The sequence below is a fragment of the Montipora foliosa genome, chromosome 4 (assembly GCF_036669935.1).
Source record: "Montipora foliosa isolate CH-2021 chromosome 4, ASM3666993v2, whole genome shotgun sequence".
Taxonomy (NCBI): Eukaryota; Metazoa; Cnidaria; class Anthozoa; order Scleractinia; family Acroporidae; genus Montipora; species Montipora foliosa.
Genome location: NC_090872.1, coordinates 15,917,819 through 15,939,475, shown reverse-complemented (window position 1 = coordinate 15,939,475; position 21,657 = coordinate 15,917,819). Strand labels below are relative to the sequence as shown.

General features: G+C 39.3%; 1 protein-coding gene across 1 annotated transcript in view; it reads left to right on the top strand.

The window, feature by feature from the left end:
* Window positions 1-21,657, top strand: part of LOC138000037 (transmembrane cell adhesion receptor mua-3-like) — a 97,391-nt gene continuing 75,734 nt past the window's right edge. The window contains exons 1-16 of the mRNA XM_068846167.1: window positions 1-251; window positions 1,329-1,405; window positions 2,546-2,697; window positions 2,806-2,829; window positions 3,851-4,052; window positions 4,332-4,673; window positions 6,688-6,816; window positions 7,968-8,093; window positions 9,264-9,398; window positions 10,718-10,840; window positions 11,512-11,634; window positions 11,916-12,038; window positions 15,172-15,294; window positions 15,805-15,927; window positions 16,280-16,402; window positions 17,101-17,223. Of these exons, the coding sequence (XP_068702268.1) occupies window positions 1,351-1,405; window positions 2,546-2,697; window positions 2,806-2,829; window positions 3,851-4,052; window positions 4,332-4,673; window positions 6,688-6,816; window positions 7,968-8,093; window positions 9,264-9,398; window positions 10,718-10,840; window positions 11,512-11,634; window positions 11,916-12,038; window positions 15,172-15,294; window positions 15,805-15,927; window positions 16,280-16,402; window positions 17,101-17,223 (2,026 nt within the window). The 5' untranslated portion in view covers window positions 1-251; window positions 1,329-1,350. The remainder of the gene's footprint in view (window positions 252-1,328; window positions 1,406-2,545; window positions 2,698-2,805; window positions 2,830-3,850; window positions 4,053-4,331; window positions 4,674-6,687; window positions 6,817-7,967; window positions 8,094-9,263; window positions 9,399-10,717; window positions 10,841-11,511; window positions 11,635-11,915; window positions 12,039-15,171; window positions 15,295-15,804; window positions 15,928-16,279; window positions 16,403-17,100; window positions 17,224-21,657) is intronic.

Sequence of the window (21,657 nt, the reverse complement as noted above, 5' to 3'; positions counted from 1 at the left end):
TACTATATTAAGAGGAATAAATAACTTCCTATTTTAATGAAAAACAATTTAAGATGCAATCTTTGCCAACCTTCATTTCCTAACTGCCATTTCTTTACGATTGGTTGACCATGAAAAACAGAAAAGACATCTGTTTCGAGTGACGTTGCACCTTTATATAAAGAGCTTTGAAACCCGAGGAACTCTTTCATTGACTCCACAGATTCTTCCTGGAATTAAGAATTATGAGTTGAAGACGGCACGCCTAACAGGTATTCTTATTTCCCTTAATTCTTTTATATACTCTTATTTACATTACGTTTCCTTGATACTAGTGTTCACCAGTCAAGTACAAAAACTTGGGCTATGGGCTATTGTAGCATTTTCAGCTTGCTTTCAAAGAAAGAGCTCACTAAATTTTATTGAGGAGTATTATTGTTTGACGAAAATGATAAATTAAAAGCAAATGTTGCACACGACTTCGAAAATTTAAACTTTCTTAGGTTACATTATCTTTGTAAGTAGTCTTAGGATCAAGTATTGTACAAAAAAAACGTACCATACATTTTCCACGTTTTCGAAAGGATAATGAAAATTACATCACTTTCAAAACCGTTTGCCCACAAACTTGCAATTCGATTACCTAGGTCAGTGAACTAAGCCGCCAGGCGGTAGTACTCCGTATTATTATAAGTAAGGTAAGAAACGGAAGGTTTTCTTTTTCCGATTTGTCCAACTTTCAAATACAAAGAATTTGTGTATTATTCGACAGTCAACTCATATAAAAACTAAAACAGGAAAACTTGGAGTATGTCAGTGAAATATGGCACTCAAATTCAGATATATTTTCCCTGTGAAATTTTTTCTGGTGTGAATTATGGTGAAAAATTATATATGTTATAGGGACGAAAGAAAAGTGTTCACCTAAATATATAGAGGATATTACATGGCCGCGCGGAGATACGAAATTTCTCTTCGAGTGTTGAAGAATATTTCAAGAGTGAGGGCAGCGAACGAGTGAAATATTTTTCAACACGAGAAGAGAAATTTCGTATCTCCAAGCGGCCATCTAATATTCTGTTTATTATATAAACACCAATGAAATACTAAATCATTTCAAAAAAAGGAATCGAAAGGCGCGATTTTTATATGTAACCATAGCAACAGTGATCTTTTCACGTGTGAAGATAACATGTTTTTTTCACGTGTGAAGATATCATGTTTTCGCTCGAAAGCTAACTTGGTATTTCATTGGTGTTTATATGATATATGAATATATTAGAATTTGACTCAAACGCTTACAATAATTGTCACCGAAAGTTATTTTGAAACTCTTTTATTTTTCCCAGAGATTTTTCGGCATTCACTGATATGCTGGTGGGCCTAAACCTGTGGACCTTGTGTTTTCTCTTCTCGATAGCAGCTGGTAAAGGATTTTCACATTTATAACATTGAAAAGGATTGTTTTACTCTATCACGGGCATCATTTGGTGCCGGTGAATCTCTTCTGAACCGCGCACCGGTGGTTCAGTTGGTTGAGCACCGGGCTTTCACGCTAAGGTCCCGTCTCACAACCCTTCAATGTTTATAATCCTGTGGGACGTAAAAGAACCCGCACACTTGTCGCAAAGAGTACGGCATGTAGTTCCCGGTGTTGTGGTCTGTCTTCTGTGGTGTATCATGGTTGGGAGGGTAAATGCTCGGAGATATTAGCTACACCAAGCTACTCTAAAAATCCGAGGGTAAATAAAGAACTATTATATAATTTATGATTTGATTCTGTGCACGAGAGCGTCAGAATCTCAAAACATTATGTGAGAAAAAAGACTCCGATTGTTATTTCAGTCATTCATTCAAGTTTACCAGTAAATTTGACCAACAATGATCGGTTGATTGATCTTATTCACGTTTGAAAGTATAACAGCAAATTTGCAAAATAATCGGAGTGAGCGCGAGTGTATTTTCGGACAAGATATAAAGAAAAATGCCATACACCTTATTCCAAAATGGCAGCTGATTTATGCGGATACAAATTGGTCCTTGTTGCCTCGTTCAAGATAAAATATTCTTTTGAGTTTTAAACTTAAGAACGAGGCATCAAGGGCTATTTTGAATAAAAACAAAAGAATATTTAAATGGCGGCCATTTTGGAATAAGGTGTATGGACGAGAGCGTCTGAGGTAAGTAAAAATCGATCGCAGATTGCCAGCAATTTACACCACGTTTCTTAACAGTTTGGTACAATTTATATTTCCAAGAAAGTTTGCCGACTTGATTCACTGAGTACCCAGATTAAGGTAAAGGTAAAGGTAAATTGCTTCGAGCCTTAGTGGTGGGCCCTCAGGCCAGCGCTTATCTCCGGTTACTGAGAACACAACACAATGACCCGGCCAGAACTCGAACCCAGACCGCTCGATCCGGAGTCCAGCGCGCTAATCGTTAGGCCACCGCACCTCCCACGAGTACCTGGATTCGCTCTCAACAATCCCCCATGGGCTAGTCATTAACCAATAGCAAACTTTGTATTTTCTAATTATTGCATACTCTGTTTTGCTCGCATGTGTAGATGCGCAACCCTGTCAGAATGAAAATATCACAAGCTGGATGGGTGATATTTACTCTCCCGACTACCCAGCATATCAGTCAAATTTGGACTGTTATTGGTTGCTTCAAGTTGCCGAGGGAAATTTGGTTGAGATCAACTTTCAAGATTTCTCGGTAGGAAATGAAATAATTCTATTTTCAAAGTCCTCAACTTCAATTAACATTTATTTGCTGTGACTCTAGCTCGAATTATAATAATGAAATATTTTTTTTCTCTTTCAGATGACCAGCTTTACTGATGACTCGGTAGAAATTCTTTGTCTGCTTTCTAACTTTAATTTATGTTTAGATGAGCTTCAGTTTTAGTTTTGCGTTGGACTAATATATGGGGGAATAGTTAAGAACTATTCACCGATGTTGAGGTGGCTAGTGGTAGATATTTACCTCGCCGCTTCACGGTGACCACTAGCCACCAACACTGAGTTGAATAGTTGTTGTAGTATATACTAAGACAGTGGGATAATATAGCACAGAAACGTGATTTTGGCTCATTTACTCCCGCAACGATTACAATTTTCCAGGTGCAAATCCCACGGGAGGTGTTCAGAGGTTAACAGCAAAGGATATTCGGAGTTGAGTAGCAAATCAGGGCGTGCCTTTAACGCTATCCACTGTTTAAGTATATACTAGAAATGATTATTTCAGTATCCATCGAATCACTAAACTCATCCTTCTTCTCTTTATTATATGCACGCTTTTCCTGGTATATGCATAGTTATTCATTTGAAGGAAATTATATATGAAATGAAACATATATTGAACTGTAGATATGAAATGAAGTGAAGTTATGATCCTCGCAATTATGAACGCAATTTTAGCAATTGCGTAAAAAATCCTGGAAAATTCAGACTTCAACGAGGCTTGAACCCGTGTCCTCGTGATACCGGTGCGACACAATAACCAACTGAGCTGTAAAGCCACTGACGTTAGGAGCTGATCATTCGTGGATTCAAATGTTCCAGTGATGAATGAATCAATGAACGAAATGATATAGCAATTGCTAAAACTGCGTTCATAACTGCGAGGATCATAACTTCCATTCAGTTCTTCATATGTTTGTCGAATCATGTCAAGTGAGCTGGAAACCAAAGGGCTTTAATCGGTCAGGCTATGGGGTTCTAAATGTACTCGAAAACTGCATACACAGTTAGCCAATCATGAACAAATAGTTTTTGTCACACAGACAACAAGTAGTCTTTCCAAGCCAATCAGCGTTGGTAATTTCGACCTTTAACAATTTGTCTTTGTGCTCTCTGTTCAATTACAGGCGGAGAAAAATGGCAACTGCCCCAATGACTACGTTGAAATATTGGACGGCTCATATGGGAGCACAAACCGCATCGCTAAGCTATGTGGCTTTTCCCTTCCTGTTGACGGAAGAGTGTTTCGTTCCAACAGTAACTTTTTACTTCTTCATATGCACACAGACAATGAAATCAGTAATCGTGGGTTCGTTGCAAGACATAGTGGTATGTGTGTTTCCCAGCCATTACCCTTAATTAATTAAGGTTAAGAGCAATGTTGCACAGTTTGAGACAATTCCGATACACATTGGCTATTAGATGGAACACAACACTCCAGTAACTAACTAAAATATTGTGAAACAGCAAGCATACATAGCTAAAACGGGACGAGATTGGATCGGATAGTTAATATTTGGGTGATACTAAACGAGATTGGTGTGATATATTAAAGTTTGCTTTCCAGAGAGCACCTAAATTTATATTTCGAATTATGTTTGTATTAAGGTGTCTGTCAAGTAAACCTTACTGCTGTCTCAGGAACAATTATGTCTCCAAATCACCCGAATGACTATCCAAGCAGTATACAGTGTGTGTGGCTGATTGATTTGGGTCTCGGATATGATATCACGCTGACTTTCCATAAGTTTGAATTAGAAAAGAAAGAGGATTGCTCTTACGACTGGGTCTCAGTACGAGAAGGAAACACTGATACGTCACCGGAAGTGATACACGTGTGCGCTGATGTGCTGCCTCCTACCATAACAAGTAAAGGTCCAATGAGGATTTATTTTAAGACGGATACAGACAATGAATTTGCAGGATTTCATATGACCTACGAAGCACAAGGTAGAATGCGAGAGAGAAGCAAGAAAAATTGTCAGTTAGTATACTTTGGGGTTGTGCGTCGATCATTGTCATACATAGGAACTAGGAATGAAACTATCATAACCGTCCTCTGAAACATGTCGCTGATATATTATATTATATTATATTATATACAAGGTTAATTTGGGAACAGAAATCAGCACAACTTAGTAATTAAGTGAAAATGTGACTTAGCCAGGAATCGAACCTGGGTCTCCAGATCACCGGTCGGATGCCTTAACCACTCGGCCACTGAACCAACCACATTGTGGCGTTTAAATGGTCAGGTCCGAGGAGACAATTTCACACATTCTCTGCAATCAGGATCACGTCACTACTCCCCGGTCGATCGGTGATGCACGGCCAAATCCCCCAGGAAATTAACTAAGTACAGTAGAGTAGGGAGGGTTAATTACTTAGGATCACCAGCCTATTCCCGTTTGGATGGCGATTCACTAGGCATTTCTGAGAAATACAAACAGACAAGGTTAATTTGGGAACGGAAATCAGCACAACTAAGTAATTAAGTATATCATTTTAGAATGAAGAACTGGAAATCCAACGATGTAGTCACGAGCCAGTACGAAATACTGACTGATCCATTTTGAATGAAAAACACATATGCCGTGAGTGGGAATCAAACCCGCGTTCCCTGGATTACATGTCAGGTGTGCTAACCACTACGACAACCCTGCTGGAAACAGAGCAATCAGAGAGGTGATTTGTTAGCCGCGGGGCTCCCCGGCGTTTTATCATTCAGGAACATATACATAAGTTGAAGGATTAAAGAGGACGTATCGATTCTCTGTGACTCTGAGTTTCGCGCCTAAGCGCTCGTCAAACAACTTTATTCAACTAAGAACATACCTTCTTATATACAAATTAGATAAGCAGCTAATTAATTCACTAGTGTGATGATCTGATTACGTGTGAAATAAAGATTCTATAGAGCTATTGTTGGCGGCTTGTGAAATTTGCTAAGTAAAACTTATTCTCGTGGCGACATGTTCCACGTAACTATGGGCAGCTTCGACGGAGCGGACGTTTGTGAGTTTATCGGTCTTTTCCTCCTGAAGAACTTCAGCGAGAAATACGACGAAAACAACGTAGGACTCTAGATCCATGTTTCCATTGAATGAAAAACATATTGCCGGGTTCGATTCCCACTCACGGCAATATGTTTTTCATTCAATGGATCTGCTTGTAGTTCGTTGTCGCTATTTGTGCACTCAAATCACTTAATATTTCTAGCAAAGCGTTGTGTATCCTTCGGATCCTACTAGCTTGGGACTACATCGTTGGATTTCCAGCCTTGTTAATACAAAAAAAAAATATATGTATATATATATATAATCAGCGACGTGTTTCAGAGGACGGTATATATATACCGGGCGCTCAATACCATTATAAGTAGAGCGAAAACAAATTAAAGAAATAAGGCAAAGATAAGCTGTCGCTACGCCGAGTTTCACGCCGGTTGGCAATCTTCAGGCATAATACAAGTTACATAATACAATAATATATATAAATGCATAATATACATAAATGAAGTCGCATAATACAATACACATATAACAATTTGGCAGGAACCCATAAGGGTTGAAACGTGTAACGCGCGTTCACAGCTTCCAAATATTCATTGCGAACTGAATTGGTTGAATGTTTCAGTGATAAGTACCATATTTGGAAACCCCTCCCTCTTGTTTTTCCAAATATGGTACTTAGCAAATTGAATATTCAGAAGCTTGTTTCCCAGCACACAAGGGGTCGTTACACGTTTCAACCCTTATGGGTTTCTGAATTTGGTTAGGTCCGTATTGTGACCTCTTTGAACAGTTGAATGGACAAGCGAACTCTGTCTCCAGTTCAGTGTCAATGATTAGCCTATTACTTAGTGAACACCGTAAGCAACAAAAGCAGTTGTTACCCGTAGTTAACTTTTTGCGTCAATATTTCCGCGATAGTTATGGTATGTTATTCTCTTTTGCTGTCCCAGATCGGAATGAATGTACGCTACCTGATAGTTGTCATTCAAATGCAACTTGCGCCAACAGCGAAGGGTCATACCAATGTACGTGCAGATTCAGTTACACTGGAAATGGACAAAATTGCACGTGGTATCGAGGTAGTTAATTGCTTATCTTATCATTTGAATTAAATTGCATTTAATGCAATATCACAGACTAATTAAGTTCCTTTAGTTAATCATGAATTTTAACAGTCAAGTAACCTATAAGAGGAAAGGTCAATGTCATCTCCCGAACAGCGCACATTGGTCAACTGCCCAATTTTGAAAGTCTCGTTTCTTATGATAAAATCTTGCGTTGAACTCATTTCAGGGAGATAAATGCTTTGTTGAGGAGATTGGTGCGACCCTTTTCACGATACTGACCGTGTCGCACTGCATGCTCTTATGCGTGACAAAAAAGCTTTCGAAAGATGGCTCGACTACGATTCGAATGAGCAACTCTGCAGCATGAAGATGCTATTTGGAACAACGATATGTTATGTTGTTGTCGTAACAATAAACCGCCTATATTTCGACCGTGTATAACACAGCCTTCTTCAGGTTGAATCGGCGTTACAATCCGTTAGACGAGATATATATGATGAAAAGCGTGGTTTGGCTTCCCATCCGGGCCCGCTGTAATTGGCCACAGCTGTTGCAGTGTCCCTGCCAATGTTCTTCTGTATACGTAATTGTTTTGTTTGTTTATTTGGCGAAGCTAATAAAACAAAAAATAAAAAAAAGTAAGAGACGGCACGCTCTCTTGAAACCTTGTGCGTTTTTTGGCTTTCAAAGGTTCTTTTGACCTTTCCTTTTCAGTTTATTCACATTAGGGCCGTTTATACGAGAGAAAATAAGCCGCGGCTTACTCTGGCCGCGGCTTACATAAGACGCAAACACCCCGTATAAATGGTACAAAATCTACGTTCACGGCTTTCTCAAGCCGCGGCTTATCCTGGCCTGGGAGTTTACACTCGTATAAATAGTTCCTTTTGCGTATTATGTAAGCCACGGCCAGAATAATCCGCGGCTTATTTTCTCTCGTATAAACGGCCCTATTATCATTTACCTTGTTGAATAATTTGCCAAATGTTACATCGTCCAAACGATTTTGTCTAGCTGTAAAGAAGTGCCTTATTCTAAATGGTCTCAGTTTGTGTCACCTTCATGTTGCCGGAATTCGTTTTCAATCAACTTCTATGGCTATGGAATTTAGGGCTGAACTTGATAGCTGTTCTTTACTCTTTCCTTGTCTGTTTGTTCAATAGATTTTGATGAATGTGCCTCGAGCCAAAACAATGACTGTCATGAAGATGGCATTTGTTACAACACAAAAACTCACTTCTTGTGTGGATGCAAACCAGGGTTTTTAGGGGATGGTACAAATTGCACTGGTGAGGACTTGTATCTTTCTTCTTCTTCTTTTAAGTTAGCACAGGATTTTGACATTTCACGCGGGCACGATGTAGTTGCTCATTTGTGCATAGTTCCATACGTGATAAAACACAAAAACTATTGCACTTTACTTTAAAACTGGAAAAACATTAGCGGTATTCTTATCTATTAAAACTGTTGGAAACCGTTCACTGAGGTCGATTTTGGTCGCTATGCTCCATGCCGGCATGTTTTTCATCTTGAAATTTCAGTAGCCCCGAATAAGAAACCCGATTTAAATGGCTCAACCACATGCCTAATTGTAAAGCGAGATTGTTCTTAATCCGGATTCACCGTAAACAGTTGGTGATGAGAAGAGGATTTGAATCCAGAGCATGCATGCGCATGGACTCTAGGTGCCCTGAAGAGTTTTAGTTTACTTAGTGTTTCTGTAGGAGTTTATAACCGCAAATTACCAGGGCGCGGTACTTTTAAGGACTAGCAGCTAAATTGTTATTAACAGTCAATAAGGTTTTACAGGCCTGTGTATTGCGGATTTACTCTACAGATTTTTCACACCAGTTTTGCTCTTCATCAGATTACCAAAGGCAATTGGGAGCTTAAGCGACTGCTACCAGAATGTCATCTGACAAAAACACCTTGGCCTGATTAAAATCATTTCATGTTGTTGAGGCTGTGTCACAACTATCCAGTAATATCGTCGGGTGCCCCCCCCCCCCCCCCCCCCCGGTCCTTCCACACAAAGTCCAATCTTGTTTTTGTTTTAGTAGTCGATACGAAGAGAACTAGAGCTAAGTCTAACACAATCATAGCGTGGAGAAGCTATATTTTCGCTCTCTCTCTAAACCGCTTAGACCTAATACGATTTTTTTGTAGAAGTTAACATGTTCATCAGTATTCTGTTTTCAAAGGCATTGCCCTGGTCTGAATACCTTTAAAGATCAGTGTAACATAATCTAAGTCTGTTTGACAAAAAAAAAATAGACACCCTCAGTTGACTGGGTAAGTGTTCGCTTAGTAAATGCATTCTACTATCTGCATTCATGATAACTTCAGACCTTTAAAGATCCATTCAATATTAATTGTTAGCATCATTGAATCGTCGTTGGATGTTGACCAAAATTTCTTGAAAATAAAGCAATTGATCATGAACGTTTGAAACATTCCAGACATTGATGAATGTACGACAACTAAGATGGCATACAAGCACAACTGTCATCAAAACGCCAGCTGTAGCAATACCCATGGATCATTTGTCTGCACTTGTGTGTCGGTGTATACTGGAGATGGGAAAAATTGCACAGGTATTATCAATTATTATATCCATACTTTTTGTCTAAGCATACCGATTGGGGAATTGCCGAGCAGAATAAGTTCGTTGTTTTGTTCTCTTAGTATGGGGAAAAAGTCAGTGTTTTGTAAAAACCTCCATGGAATACTGTCTGGTAAAATTATCGAAGTTTTCGGCATTTAAAGGTAAAATACTTTAGTAGTGAAACATTAGCTGGCATATCTTGGAGAGTCTTGAGCGCGGGTGGTATATGTCGAATTTGAATTATGTTGTGACTTTTGGTGGTAAAATGAGGATGATTATCGCAGTTGAAATAGTTTATTTACCTCATACGGGATACAGTGGAGGCCTTTAGATCGGCGGACGAGTGCGACTTCGAGTACGAGTTTTCCGTTCTGAGCACGCGCACTTCGAAAAATGTCGGCCTCCAAACCTTATGCGCATGATCAGAATGGAAAACTTGTACTCGTAGTCGTCCTCGACCTCCGATTTAAAGGTCGCTAATGTGTTAGCATCGACAACGAGTGCGATGTCGAGTACGAGTTCTGGGATTTTTATTATTGCACATCCGTATTGCGCAGCCCGGTGTGCTCAACTCGTTCCGGCAAGATGGTCTGCGACGACTCAGTTGCATCGAAAAGTCGTAGCGGCAAGTACTCGACGAGTTTGTCAAAAGGAAATTGCGTTCTATTTAGTTTAAAGCTGCAATAGTAATATACTGACAATTCTCAAGTGTTGGATAAATAATTGTGGGAAAGGGAGGGGGGGGGGGGGGGGGGGAAGAGGGGGGAAGGTCCAAGCCTGAAAAACAGTTTTAATGCTGATAATTTGCCATCCGAAAAGAATTTGTGAGTTTTTCTGCAGACTAGAAACCCGTACTATACGCTTACCTAAAAACTTCGAGAACGAGTACAAGGTGTACTTGTTCTCGTACTCGCACTCGTTGCCGATGCTAAGATTCTCTAGTGAGAAGTTGGCAACTTACCAGCTCCCAGATGGCTTGATAACTATGATCACTGTAGAGGAATGCAGCTACATTCATGGGTTCGAGTCTCGTTCAAGCCTACTTTTTTAAGTTTACTTTGCAACTGATTAGTTTCTCTGAACTGCGATGATCATTTTCGCTTACGGTTATTGTGAATTTTGTTTATAATTTGTTTTATTGGAATGATGAAATTAGGACAAGGCTTGCGTCCACGGTCGTTCAAGTCGCGTAAGGGTCCCTTTGAAAGAGAAAGGGCCCTAGACTGTCGCCCACTTTCCCTTGGTCAACTACTTTATCGGTACCACAATTTACCTTGTTTTCATAAGTATTTTTTTCGTGTTATTCAGATATTGACGAATGTGAGGTTAACACTCATAACTGCCATGAAAACGGCAATTGTATTAACACGGACGGCTCTTTCCTGTGCGGGTGTAGACCAGGATTTAGTGGAAATGGCACGCTTTGTTCAGGTAATAGATTGGGAGCAAATGTCATCAAGAATTGTGAAACTCTGAGACCGGACGTTTCGTCTGGTGGTTTCCCATTCCATGTACGGTAGTTTGATGCCAATATTTGAGGGGTTTTATTTTTATTATTATAATTCTTTTTAAACTTACTTTTTAAAGAGAATTTGAGTGAACTTCACCCTTGCCTGGGAAACTGATTCTTGGGTTCAGGAAACACTGGAAACAGCCTTTTTGCGTGTTATATTTAAAAATTGCCAAACCCCCCTAGATAGTTCGCAAGGCGCCTTGCGGGGCCAAAAATTGCATGTCCTATGCTTTCAAAAATGTGTCCGCTACCTTACAGAACTGTCGAAAACCCCGTTAAAGGGGCTGTGACAGGAAATGTAACCATATCCTGCAACTAGGAACTAGCAACCAAATAATAACAAAAACAACTACTTAAAACACTGAAGGAAGGTTTGAACAAAATAGCAAATACAGAAAATGGCAAGGATGATACAATACACACTTAATTGACCACTCCCCCTAGGGAGCAACGCACCGGTATCGCGAGCTCACGGGTTCAAACCCCGTTGAAGTCCTGAATTTTTAGGCTTCTCTACGCAATTATTAAAATTGCGTCTATAACTGCGAAAATCATAGCTTCACTTAATCTCAATTTATTACTATTGCAGATGTAGACGAATGCGCTTTGGAAACGGATAAATGTCATGTAGACGCCAGGTGCAACAACACGAAAGGGTCTTACATCTGCACGTGTCATGATGGATACACTGGCAATGGAATAACATGCACAGGTATGTACAATCGCTTCAAAACAATTATATTTTCGTGAATGCGCGAAGGACAATGAAGGAGCTGCGGTGGTTAGTGGAGGCCATAGTCACTCCATGGAGCCAATATTTTTTTAAGAAAGAAACACCGTACCTTCTCTCCCGGCTGAAAATTATTAAGGTAACTCTCAATCAATTTTTAATATCCCAAAGCATATCATTTGCACTCATGAGTTGGCCCACAGGATACTTTCATTTATAATATTTTCGCATGTAGTAAATTTTTATTTTCATCAACTTTTTAGATATGGATGAATGCTCTCTAAATACTCACATGTGTCACGAAAACGGATATTGTAACAACACCAAAGGGTCCTACTACTGCACCTGTAATGCTGGATACACAGGCAATGGAATTTATTGTTCCGGTAAGAGGCCGTAATATCTAATTACTTAACACTGGTTAAACGTGCATGAAATTAAGAACTCGTGTTTGCTATAATAAAACATTGCTGTACACTTACTAATCGGGCTTTTGATAGCGACCAAAGCTCTGCAAAGCATCGACCGTCGATTGACTAAAAGTGCACAATGTCTTATTTAGCAAACAAAATATGGATCAGGAGTTACTCGCACTTCACCCCAATCAGTTTACTATATAGGGCTTTAGGTTGTTTTGCGATACTAACTCATTTCTTCAGGATTTTAAGACAAGCCTCGCTTTGTAAGGTAGGTTACATTGTCGTTGGAATTGGCTTTAAACTATTGTTTCGTCAAAAAATGAAACTAACATTGGACACTATACCTCTTTCTGCAAGTTCCTTGACAGATATTTTAAACTTTGGGCCTTATGGATTAATAGAAAGCACACAACTAAATAAGAAGAGAAATAAAAGGTAAGGACGTAACTATTGCTAACACAGACGTACGGTAGTTTGATTTACTGTTTGACAAAGGCATCCTTATACAACGGACTTTTTCAAAAAAGTGTCCAAGTGCATCCAATTGAGACGGGATTTGATTGACTAAAGCTGTAATTATAATATGGAGATTCTTTTTTCGGCGTTGCGCTTCTTGACCTGTAGGACGACAACGATGATACCGCCGGGCTTCAAGGTTCAAGACACGTTCTGACCACTGGTTGAATTTGTTTCTGGTAGTCCCTGATTCAACTTCTCAGCTGCACTTGCAAATAGCCAACTGGTTTGCCTCCGACCAGTTGGGATTCTCAACAGTTGTTATTGAATTTTCTGTTCTGTTCTGTCGTGATTGTGTTTCATTGGTCCTGAAAAGCCCGTGTGGGGAGTGGTCAGTTATGTAGGTATGTACTGTATGTATGTTTACGTAGGGCGAAGCGCCAGCAAACTTAGGGAGAACGGTGTATTGTTGGAGCAGTTGGAACGAGACGGTCTGCAAATACGAACTATGCAAAATAAAACTTTTTTCTTCCATAGCAGTGCCGGGCATGCAAAGAATAAGTGTATCCCTATTTTCGCACAATATTCTGGGTTGAGTGTTCTAAGGATATGTCAATGCAGATGGTGCGATCAATCAATAGGCACTCACGAAAATCCTAGCTTAGCTTATACATGCTGTCGTCATTTGGATTAGAGACTAAGGCCCTTTTCAAACGTCGAACTTTACATGTGCCGGATCTAATGCAAATGAGCGAAAACACAAGATTTTTCTCATTTGTATTAGATTCGGCACATGTAAAGTTCGACGTTTGAAACGGGCCTTATAAACTGGTGCCGATAGGTTACCAAAAAAAACCTTTTATTAAGATAGTAAATGGTGAAACCAGCCCATTAATATTATAACACACAAAAAAGAATCAAACCACAAGGACAACACCTTGAGAAAAATGGATAAAAACCCCAAGCCTTAAAGCTGTGCCATAAGGGCTCGACAGTACGCATCACTTACTAATTACGTGAGAACGCTACTCAAGTTCAAATTTACAGTGACCCTGACTCAAGTGCGTTTAAGGCTCCTTCATCTCCACAGAGTGGATCGGACACAATTATGGGACACCTACCGCAGACTGGCATAGGCTCTCATGGCGTCCATCTGCAAACCATGAGTGTGGATTCTCCCCAATTTGTGTTCCAGCGCTAGAACACTAGACACTTGTGTAAAGTTCCTTCGTTTTTTGGCGAATTTATCAGCAATCACACAGGTGTCGATTGTACCAATGCCAAAAACGTCATTCTTCAGAACGTGCCAGCATGGCTAATCAAAATATGGAGTCACGCTAGTAAAGATGAGCTGTATGGTCTGTTAAGCTGTCAATGAATGAAACCTAAAAGCTACGCCTAGATGAAAACAACGTTCAGTAGTAAGCAACGCTCTTTGCACAGCCACAATTGCTCCAGGTTGAAATATCGCTCTGAATTTAACTTGCTCATGTGTTGTTATAATAGGTAATTGCTACTTTCTTCAAACTGGATTTCTCACCTGAGAATGTTTAAGGTGTCCCCGCAGTTTGTCTCATTAATAATTTTTGAAGTAAAACAATGGAAGCGTTTTATTAATTAATTAATGGTTGTATATCTGATGTAACGCTCTCCTGATTTGCATACACGGTTTCGTTTAATTTTCTTAATTAAGATTCTTAATTTTTACTGTAAATGATAATAATGTGATTTGAAAATTGAATGTTACCTGTTTAGACTTACAAAGCGTGAAGACGAAGTTGGAAATGCAACTGTCATAATGAGGCTATGTCAATCAAATACCGAAGGGCTGTTTCATTGTATATTCTGACGATTTCGTTTGTCAAGGTAAGATAAAGCATTACATAATTTTATTTGCACTTTACACTGAGTTAAAACTCCTGATCCATGCGGTATTTTAAAACAAGCCGCAAAAGTTCATTCCAAGTTAATGGAAGCGCCCTCTGCTTACTTAACGCATTTGTTCCCTAGTCTTTCAACACAGCTAGAATCTCTGTGATGAAATGCGCGATCACATATGGCATTTGTGATAATTTTTTAGTGATAAAATCCACCTGTTTGTGGTGTGGGGTTAAAATTCGCAACATTTAGTGTGAACCCGTCTCTCACAGACACTCGTTTGTTGACAAACTTATTAACAACCGATTCTCGCAAACTTTCCTCTTGTTTCCGAGTTGTTCGCACTTAAGATAGTGTTTTGTAGCGTCTTCAATCAGAAATTTGGCCTAAAAGTGACAAGGAAGAATGAAACACAAAATGAATACAGGGCGTTTAAAAACCTTTTGCCTCTTATTTTCGTATTATTGCATCTCACCTATTGGTTGGAAGCCATCGTGGTTGCGAGTTGACCGTGATGCCTTTTTTCGAGGTCCCTTTAAACTGACCAATGACCAAAATCCTTAGCAGCAAGAGAGGTACAGAAAAAGTAACGAACTTTTGAAACGCAACGGAGTGTATAACAATCGGACCGGTACCAGTACTTTTTCTCTCTGGAGTTTCTTACTGTGCTTTATCACGGTATCCGCTATTTCGTACAGCTTCGATCTTACAAATAGTTCTGTCAATGAAATAACTTGCATTCAGGTTCACATCCCTTTATTTGCAGACGTTGAAGAATGTGCCACGAATGTACATAATTGTCATTCTGATGCTAACTGTACCAACACTGATGGGTCATTCCACTGTAGATGCCAAACAGGATTCAATGGAGATGGAAGTATTTGCGACGGTATGCAATCATCACAAATTTACAACAAAAAGGAAACAGAACAATTGTCTTCATTTCAAGAGGTTACAATTGTTATCATGCGTCTTTGTCAACGGCCATTGAAAGTGGCTCGGAAAACAATGGAAGTAAACAACGAAAAAAAATAAATAAATAACGGACTCTGAAGACAGTAAAGCTGCATCCTGGAAAGTAAGGCTATGTGGTTTTACAGAGATGCCTGCTTTAGAATAGACATCGATGTTCAGTACGCACAAGCCTCAGTCACTTTATAAAAACGCCAACATATTTAAGTGCCGTGATGCCGTATTGAAATTGGAAATGGACTACGTACTTACATGAATGAGAATGATACGGAATTGACTGTATTTCCTTTTCGAAAACAGGTGGAAAATAGACTATGAGAAAATTAGAAAGTGAAATAATTATCATAGATTTATAAACTTTTTTTATTTTTGATAAAAATAAATCATCTTCTCTATAGGTATTTGACAAAAACTTATTTTATTTTAGATATCGACGAATGCGCTAAAGATACCGATAACTGCCACGCTGATTCTACCTGCACCAATACTAAAGGATCGTTCCATTGCTCGTGTCGCCATGGTTACTCAGGAGATGGGATCAACTGTGTTGGTAAATAAACCTGTGGAAGCAAATACATACTTTGTTGCTGATCAAGAATCCATAGGCCCTTACCCTTGGGTTGGGTTAATATACCGTTTTATCGTCAGAATCCTCTCTAACAACAGCACAGCGATTTCTATGCCGGTAGTATCACAAAATTTCAAATATATCGAGAACTGCCCAAATTTTTTTTTTTTTTTTTTGCGAACAAATGATTGATTACTCCAAACTGAAGGACACTTGCTGGAGTTGTACTCTTATAGCTAGCAACTACATTAAACGGCAAATAGGTGCTGCTGGCTTAGCCAGAACAATACAACCTTTAGGAACTAAACCGTATTTTAATATTTGCCTACTGCAGTTATTGATAAGTGTGGATCTGGGAATCACAATTGCCATGCTGACGCCAACTGTACCAATACCGAAGGATCCTTCTATTGCACGTGCCATACGGGATACTCAGGAGATGGAGTCACGTGTGTTGGTAAGCTTTGGGTATAAAATAAACAGTCTTAATTAATGAAGAGTTTTAGCAGTGAAGTCATGAGACTGAAGTTATTATATGCTCTTTTTTTCCCCACTTAACCACATAGTATTAATAAACTTAACTATCACTGGAATCATTGCACTTAGCACCTAGGTCGACCCGTTTTGCTTTCAAACATCGTGCTACAGATCGTCGCCATTGCTGTCGTTTTGTCCTCGATACCCATGAAAAACAGTTCCCGTGTTCCAAGTCGACGCTGGGCTCCCTCTCCCTCTCTTTCATTCTTCCGACACCCACTCATTTGTAATTTGAAATTGTGAAATTGTACAAGTAAGCATTAGTTAAGCTGTTAACAAGCCGCAGTGAACAATAAAAAGCTGAATAACCTTAAATTTGTGTAAAGGGGAAAGGACTTAAGTATTGATGAGTAATTTCCTTCACAATCAAACTGCTCGACCATGCCGCTATTTTCGCTGATTTTAATTGGACGTGTCGAGTAAGATATTTGGCCCAAGAGAACATTTCACAGGTAACCATCTTAGAACAGCAGTTGCAGAGTCGCCTGGCAGTACACTTGGTTATTTTCATTACTTATTGCTTTGTTTATTTTTTCTTCTTTTCCTGTTTAGGAAAAAAACTGAAACGCCCAAAACGTTGATGGTTGTTTCTTGCTTACATTTTCACTTTTTATTCAGACATAGACGAATGCGCTTCCCAAACTCATAATTGCCATGCAGATGCCAATTGCACCAACACCAAAGGGTCATTCTACTGTACGTGCCAGACAGGGTACTCTGGAAACGGAGTAAATTGTGATGGTAAGTGAATTTTGTTACTTTTGGAGCCTAATCAGGTCAGTGCTGGATGTAATAAGACATAGACAAATGCGCATCTCATAATTGCCACGCTTACTTTTTCAGAAAAAATGGGCCAAATCTTTTAAGTTCTCGTTTCGGTAAGGTAGGTGGGTGTTTTTAACGTTGGGTATTTCTCTTTTTACCGAAGACATTCCTGAGTGTGATGACAAAAACCTGGCACCTTATCACAGCAAGTACGCTCACAAATGCCATGCGGATGCCAATTGTACTAACACCAAAGGATCATTTTACTGTACATGCCATGTAGGACACTCTGGTGATGGCGTCACTTGTGAAGGTATATCATTTCAAAACGAAGAAGAACATCATGTTCAGAAGTTCAAGATAAATTCGACTTTAAATTGTTCCTTGCAGATGTGAATGAGTGTTTACTGAATCATTCATCAAATGAATATGGTCAGCTCGCCCACAGCTGCCATGCTGATGCCAACTGTACCAACACCAAAGGATCGTTCTACTGCACATGTCTAGATGGTTATTCTGGTGATGGAGTAGACTGTGTAGGTAGGTGCCCAAGGAAGTAATTTGTGGGGTTGATGAAGTTCCGTCAGTATCATTTAACTGTTTCTACTTATTACCAACGTGTGCCCAATGGCGGAAGCAAAGAAAATCCAATGAAAGGTTGGCGCTGAGGGCCTACCTACTTAAAATTAGAGGTGGCCCATTGTGACTGCTTGGGTTCTTGTTCTTAAAAATATTGGTTTTATTATGCTTCGTGGCCACTACTTGTAATTTTGGGCAAATCCTTCAATTTGACCACTTGCGCCACAATTGACTCTTGAATTCTCGTTCTTCGACAGAAAGTCTCTTGGTTTCGCCTGTTTATTTCCCTTTTTTTCCGAGATACTGCACAAGTAAATGTGTCACCCCTTCGTGCAGTGCGTGTTGAGTTAAATCTCTGTATGTGACTGACTATTCTCCGCGCACGTCACGGGGAAATATTCAGTTCTTGGAAGCGATTCCATAATAGCCTACGCACTGTCCCTAAAACGCGGCGTGTTTGGTAGATGTACTTTGCGGCCCATTTTGCTTTCCCTTTTCAGTGTGATTGTTTATTGAAATCATCTTTTCGATTAAAGCCAAGGACGTAACGAAGAATGACGAGTCACCTACTTATTAAAGTCCTGTTTAAGATAATTTAACAAACACTGCTGCTTGGCTTTGACCAAAAAAGAGCCAACGACAGCTAGTGGTGGGGTAATTGATGCTGATATTATAAGACACATACGATTCCACATGACTCTAGCGAACAAAAAAGCGATTTATATTACTACATGCCTCATCTTATGTATGCGTCCGCATTTCATTATATATGGTTTCGTTTAATGTTCACACCTTTGTATTTTATTTGAATAAGAGGACTACGGGTTAGTGGTAAGGGGCTGGGAGATTAAAAAAAGGTATGTATTGTGCCCTTTTCCAGCTAAGCCGTGTAGTTTTGATATACATAGTATTTATAATGTAAAAGATTTATGTGTAGGAATAATATTCGAACTCGCAAATTTCCCAGCTCAATTGGTTGATGTAGCAGTGTGCTCCCCCACAGAACGCTCATTGATGACAGGTTCAAGTATCGTTTATTGAGCTTTTATGGCGCTTCTTTGCTACCGTTACGTTTTTCATCTTTGTGCGAATATCATTCCAACAAATAGAAACTTAAATTTAAATACCCTGTGTCACAAGCTTTTTCGGTAATGATTGGATCTAGAAGAGAAACTGGATTTTGTTTCTTATGCTCATTATAAAATCGCAACGAAACTATTGCAGGATTACCACCATTGAAAAGGAATGACCTTAGAAGTTAGATACAGTTGGTTTCGCTCTATTTAGTAAAATCGAAAAACAGGGAATCGCGAAAGATACTAGTATCATTCATTTCTAGAGTATTCCTCTTGCATTATACTGACTTAATAATTGTATATGCACTTACAGTTAAGATATCATGTCAAAATCCATGTTAAGTAGTGTACCTTAAAGATACAATAAGTTGTCACCACTAAACCAAGAATCTCCTGATCCATATAGTTAGACATTTTTGCGTCAGTGTGCAGTGTGTTCATGCTTTGACAGTTTTCGTAAGGTGGAGGAATATTTTTAAAAATATCTTTGACATTTTTGGTATTACTTTGCTAAAGCAGATTGGTGTCTGTCCATTTTCTTTCGTAATGTATTCCTTTTCACTGTGATAGGAACGTATTTACCGAAAGGTCATTAGGAATGGTCAGTTTTCCTTTTATAAAAGCCAGATAATTTCTAGTGCGGTTGAGATCTTCACAAAGTAAAACAGTCTTAGATATAAACAATGTTTCCATTCTCACCCTTGCAACAAAGGGGTTTCTCTGTTTGCAGATTTACATTTGCATTGCAGACTTAAAATTTTGCTATATGGTGCGTCAGGTTTCGGTCTTGTACTAGTTTAGGGCATTTTACAACAATTGAAATTCACAAAATATACTTTTGCATTTGAACTTGGTTCTCAATCTCAGCGATGAAGTGAAATTCTCTCCATTATAGACATCGAGGAATGTGTTACAGGAGAAGACAATTGTCATTCTGATGCGAACTGTACCAACACGAAAGGATCGTTCTACTGCACTTGTCATAACCGGTTACTCTGGTGATGGAGTGACATGCGAGGGTATGTGTCAACCGTTCTCCATTTTACTCAACATGATGCTCCATTCCATTACATTGAATAAATCTACCCGAAAGCAAAAACGTAGAGCTTTGAGTCTGCCTGTAAAAGCGCAGGCAAACAATTTGGAGTATGGTGACTTTGAGTTGTCACTTCTTGAACCTTTCTTTACTTGCAGACATAAATGAGTGTATTCCTGATTACCTATCACTGGAATACGGACATTTCCCCACAACTGTCACCCAGATGCCAACTGTTTTAACACCAAAGGCTCATTCTATTGCACCTGTAGAAAAGGATACTCTGGAGATGGGATACTATGTGTTGTATGCATTGTCTAAGGGTTGTTTAAAACTTAATTTTGCATGATTTCAGTAATAACATCTTCTTCTGTTACGCACTTAATTAATTTTACTGGTTTTTTTTTACCTTAGATGTTGACGAATGTTTTCCTGATCGCATTCCCGAGAAATATCGTGACCTTGTTCACAACTGCCATGGCAATTCCAATTGTTCAAACACCAAAGGATCGTTCTAACTGCACGTGCCATACGGGTTACTCTGGAGACGGGGTTATATTCTCAGGTAACTTTTGAAAATTTTGTCTTCGGTTTGAAGTGTTGCAATCGCACTCTTTCAGGGTTACGTTACATATTCAATTATCCCCGACCAAAAACGCTAAAATAGATACAGAGAAAAACCACTTGTTGTCACTTCTTTTCAAGTAATGGCTCTCTCGCCCTCTCTTATCCTAGATATCGACGAATGTAATCGCCCAGGATTGCCCTCTGACTATCAGCATTTAGCTCATTCCGGCCATGATGACTCCAAGTGTACAAACACAAATGGATCTTACTACTGCAAATGCCTGTTGGGCTATTCTGGAAATGGAAAACAATGTGATGGTAGGTCTCGACTCAAACGTCATAGGTCGGCGAGGGATTCGGTTGTTAAAAGCCTTTTAAGTTCAAACATTGATGGACTTTTGGTCAGTGTACAGCATCCAGAACCAGGCGCTAAAGCTACTGTTTGATTATGCGTTTTCCCCTAATAGATATTGATGAATTTAATACTGGAACACATAACTGTCACACTGATGCAAACTGTACCAACACCAAAGGGTCGTTCTACTGGACTTGTTTTACGGGTTCCTCTGGGGATGGAGCCACGTGTGTTGGTGAGTAAACCGGAATCGCGAAAAAAAAAACAAAAATCATTCCTGGTCCTAAACATGTTTTTTTTTTTTCATTTCCGTTTTACCAGATATTGCTGAGTGTGATGACAAAAAACCTGGCGCCTCATCACCGCAAATACGCTCACAAACTGTGATGCAGATGATAATGGTACTAATACCAAAGGATCTTTCTACTGTACGTGCCACTTGGGGTATACAGGAGATGGAGTCATTTGTTCAGGTAAACGCGCATTGATAATTACAAAATACGCCAAAACTGAATTAGTTTAAGGACAACCGACACAGTACACTTCTTATTCTTTGGCAAACAAATATTGGTGGATACGATAATCTAATTTTACGTGTGTTGAAACTCGAGAATTGGTTTGTTTTCGCTCTATGTACATCACTGCGAGAACAGATCTTGTTCGTACACCAGTATGCCCCCCCCGGTAAATTACAAGATTGTTATCTATAGATTGGTTGCAAGCCATCTAGTATCCAAAAAGAAACTATCCAAAGGATAGGTAAGTCATCCAAAGGACTGCAAGGGTTTTGACATCTT